The sequence below is a fragment of the Lucilia sericata genome, unplaced genomic scaffold (genome assembly GCF_015586225.1).
Source record: "Lucilia sericata isolate MDLA Ls3-8-SP2 unplaced genomic scaffold, ASM1558622v1 Contig003480F_arrow, whole genome shotgun sequence".
Taxonomy (NCBI): domain Eukaryota; kingdom Metazoa; phylum Arthropoda; class Insecta; order Diptera; family Calliphoridae; genus Lucilia; species Lucilia sericata.
In genome coordinates, this window is record NW_023996894.1 from 18,028 (window position 1) to 22,967 (window position 4,940).

Here is a 4,940-nt window from a genome sequence, read left to right on the forward strand (position 1 = left end):
ATGTTTGCGTTATGCAGATCAAAGTAATTAGTTTATCTTCTGTAAGTTAAGTCCCTTTTTGAGAAATGGAGGTATGGAACTCCCTTAATATTATTAAGGAAGCGGCTACATATTATCTATTTGGAAATTTCAAGGCTAGGAGCCACTGAGGAGTCGTGTATCTCAGAAACTACAACATCTATAGTTTTCAAATTTATCTTTGACATCGATATGAACATTTGGGGACAAAAAGGGCGGCCTAGGTACAGTAAGAACATTTTAAATTAGAAAATCTTAGAAAATATAACAGCTACAGTCTTTAAATTTGTTCGGAGTATATTTGAAACAATAATGGTCGGTCTTGCAATAGGGGGCTTGGCACTCTCCATGAGAATCTTTATCTATATATATAAAAATGAATGTTTGTTTGTTTGGACTTTATAGACTGCTAAACGGCTCGACCGATTTTTCTGAAATCTTCTCAGTGTCTTCCTCTATATCGTGCCACGCCTACATACAAAACAAGTATTAAAAGTAGCATATCTCAGAAACTACAACAGCTAGAGTTCTAAAATTTTATGGATGGACAACTTTGACATACATATAAACATATGGGGACTAGCTATATAGTGGGCGTGGCACCTCCCATAAAATCTTTAGTTAATATATCTGAGAAAATATACAGTTAGAGTCTTTATTTTTTCGGAGCCATTTTTGTATCAATATGAATATCTAGGACAAATAATCGGCGGACTAGCATTAATGGGCGTGGTACCTCTCATATGAATTATATGTAATCGTTTATCGGGGAAACTATTAGGATCTCCAATATAAATTAAATACTAAAATTCGTATTTTGCCCGAACAACTCTGACATCCATTTGAGCATTTGTTTCAAAAGTATAACACATACAAAATTTCATCGATTTTTTTAAATGCGACCTATACCTCGGTTACCTATAAGGTTTTACATGGTCGGGCGAAGGACGGACATGTCCTAATCGACTCAGAAAATTGTAATAAGTCGATTAGTATACTTTAAGCTGGGTGTAGGACTAATATTTTTGTGTGTTGCAAACATCAGCACAAACGTATAATACCTCCCCACTTCAAGTGGTGTAGGTGATATAGGAACCTAATCAATCATTAACTATTTATGTTTAGATTTTAAAATATACAAAAATGCACAATTTTATCTATTTCTATTTATCTATTTCAGGCATATTTTTAATGCAATTTTAAGCGTCTCTGCCATACCCTGTGATTCCTGTGGCAATGAATGCGCCAATGCTTGTGGCACTAAACACTTCAGGTAAACATTTCGTTTAAAAGCAAAATTGATAAATTACTAATTATAATTAATATTTAACTTATAGAACCTGTTGTTTTAATTATTTACGCAAACGTACCGATCCAAATGCCATGAAAATGATCACGAATAAACGTTTAATCGATTTTATAATGTTGCAAGGACGTGCTATGTTCACACAAAATGAATTGAGTAATGAGAGAAAACAACAACAACAACAGCAACAAAAACAACAACAACAACAGTATGAGCATTTACATGAACAACAAAAATTATTAATACCACGATCAGCATTTCCCTTCAATGATGAAGAACGTCATAATGGCACCTTTATATTGGAAGATTTACAGGCCTATTATGATTAAAGGAAATTTATAAACTATTTGCAAATAAACTTAGCGATCAGAATGATAATAATGACTATGAAAATATTGGCTGATGATGACGTTGATGATAATAGTGCTGTTGACGACAATTATAATATGACACTGATGTTGAAAATGATTTTAATAATGATTAACTATTATAGATTTTGTACAAATATTTTATTAGAGTAACAAGAAATGTATGTTTGAAATATTAATTTTCTCTCTTTTTTTCTACATTCAAATAATGCGGTTTTATTTGGGATTTGAATGAAACCTGGAACTATATTATAACGAATTTTATAATAACAAATGTTTGTCTTATTATCGAAATATTTTAGTGATTTATTAATGAATCAATAAAATTCACAAGGCTTTGTCCTTTTTCCAATGACAAATCTTGTCAATTGTCTATGGAATTGAGACTATAGTTCAGACTTAAACAAATGTTCAGACCAGATCATATAAAATAGTCCAGATTAGTAGATTATACAATAGTTTAGATCATAGACTATTCTTTAATATGGACTTTATTTATTATAGTCCAGACTATAGACTATATTATAGTCCAGACTATAGAATAGACTAATCTACAGTCCACACTACAGACTAAGCTCTGCTTCAGACAATAGACTAGATTAAAATATAGACTATAGACTGGATTGTAGTTAAGACTTTTCACTAGTCTATAGTCCAGACTATAGACTAGACTATAGTCCAAACTTTAGCTATATTTTAGACTAAAGACTCTTCTGGTACAGGCTATAGACTAAATTGTAGACCAATTTACAGACTATAGACACGACTATAGTCCAGACTACAGACTGGATTATAGTCCATATTATCTATTATCTAACTATAGTCCGCACTATAGACCAGGCAATAGATTAAATTTCAAACTATATACTATACTATAGTCCAGACTGAAGACTAAATTGTACACCAGACTATAAAGTAGAATATAATCCACTCTATAGAATAGGCTTTAATCCAGATTATTAGCTAGACTGTAGCTAAAATATAGACTAAACTCCGCTCCAGATTATAGACTAGATTAAAGTCCAGTTAGTTATATATTTTAAATTTATGCACAATTGCTAAATTTTACCATTTGTATATTTTGTGAATAGAATACCAAAGAATAGGCAGATAAATATTTTCTGATTTTTGACTTTAAAATAAATCTTTAATCTCTGTCATATCTACTCTCTTTCTAGAGATATACATACATATATCCAGGTATTTGTGTTTTGATTTAGTTATGCTGAATTTTGTAGAAAAAAAAATAGTTTTAAGTCAATTATGAACGTTTAAACAATGTCTAGAATCAAATTACAAAAATCAGCTGGGGCTAGGTGAAATAATAGACCAATTTCAGAATAGGCTTTCCCCTTGTGCCAAATGAACACGTTTAGTCTAAATTTCGTCGAAATAAGTGATTGGAAAATTGCACTATGTTCTTCAGAAAGTCATTCTGAGTCGATCGGTATACTTTGAGGTTAGTGTAGGACCAATATTTTGTATGTTCTAAACATGATTACAAACGCATAATACGATCACCACTATGTTGGTGTAAGGAGGGCTGAATACCCGCCTCACAGTATTCTTTGCGGACCCGAACAAAACAAAAAAAAAAAAAAATATAGAAAACGTTAAAAATCCGTAGCTGAGGGGTCTTCAAGAAACTTCAGCTTTTAGACACAGGATAAGGTTCCGTCTCTGAATTCACAAATTATAACAACACTGTTACAATGGTGAAGGAGATGAACGGTCACCAAAAAAGGCTATCTGGAAAGTTGCAAAAGTTGCTCTAAAAGATCACATTGAGACAAGCTGAGGACACTGTGATGTGTTTATCTGTCTCTTCTTCTTAAATCTTTTCTGAAGTAAAGAGTATCTGAAATCCGAAGAGTTGAACACTGGAATAAGAGACCCCTGTCTTCGAATATACTGTCAAAGTTAACCCATAGGACTTTTAAAGAATCACTAAAAAAATCCTGCAAATAGGGGTCAGTCCATCTATTAAAGAGCTGACGTCGTCAGCCAAATACCGACTTCTGAAAGAAGAAAATACCCATCATTTTATACTAAATATTGCGAAGAAAATATTCCGTGACGATCTATGCTATGTTGTTTTTGTAACGGTTCGATTATGACTGTTAGTTCCTTCCTGTGCAAAAAACGTTTGTTGGTTACAGCTGTTCTTGAGTTGATAATCTTTGGCCGAGTACGATTCTTTTAATTCCGTATCGAAAATCAACCCATAGAGAGCGAGTTCGTCGGGGGTGTGATGATCATGAGGTATAGAAAAGAGGGGCCTTCAGGGAATTTCTTTAAAATTGGCATTGAAAGGAATGTTACAATTAACCGTGATAAGAACAGCGATATATCAAACGTGTGCAGAGCATTATAAGACAATCAAACCCTTGGAAGTGGAAAGGACTAGGAAATACCAAAGGTAGTGTTCACAGTATCATTAGCCACGACAGGAAACCAGGAGTTGTCAAAGCCTAAGAGCGAGAAAGTGATCACCAACACGTATTAAGGTCATCGAAATAAAGCTTCAACTGAACGAGACCGCAACCAACAAAGGCTGTGTCCACAGCATCATTATCCACTACAGGAAACCAGGAGCCTAAGAGAGAGGATGTGATCACAAACTCGCATCAACTTGGAGGGCCTTGATTAAGGTCATTCAAATAAAGCTTCAAGTAAAGCTTCAAGTTTGATTGCTTAAGTAAACTAAGGTAAGTTACATATTGCTTTAATCCAAGAATTTTGGACGTTTGAAAAGAAAGTTTTCTGGAGTGAATCTAGTAAACATCCAACTTTTTACTGCGATACAGGTTCTCGTCCGATATCATGGCTTTTTACATCGGATGCAACAGTAATGATCTTACAGGATCTTATAAATGAGATTCAGCGTCGGAAAATATCGGAAAAGCACTATTTTTCAGTTAATCTGCACATAGGGTTCGACCACCGACAACTAGACTTTGATATAAAATTTTAAAATCCTAAAACGTTTATAAATTAGTTGCTACCAATAAAATCTTTAACTAAAATTTGATTTTGTATCAATTGCTTTGTGTTCTTTATTATTTCTTTCTTTTTTTTTTGGATTTTTTATAATTTGCAACTTTTGTTGTTTTTTTGCTAGATTTTTATAAGTATAGTTAACATTTAAAAAATTTATTTTTTTTGTACATTTTTTTGTGATTTTTTTCTTTACCATTCTTAAACGCTTAAAGAGTTTTACCATAAAACACAGCTTAAGATCACTTCGT

The 4,940-nt window shown here is 32.8% G+C and overlaps 1 protein-coding gene across 1 annotated transcript; it reads left to right on the forward strand.

The window, feature by feature from the left end:
* On the forward strand, positions 1 to 1,703 carry LOC119614818 (U-scoloptoxin(20)-Cw1a-like). The gene is made up of 3 exons (XM_037970924.1): positions 1 to 23; positions 1,199 to 1,291; positions 1,356 to 1,703. The coding sequence occupies exons 1-3, from the start codon at positions 1 to 3 to the stop codon at positions 1,651 to 1,653; spliced, it is 414 nt and encodes a 137-aa protein (XP_037826852.1). The 3' UTR covers positions 1,654 to 1,703.
* The last annotated feature ends 3,237 nt before the right edge of the window (positions 1,704 to 4,940 follow it).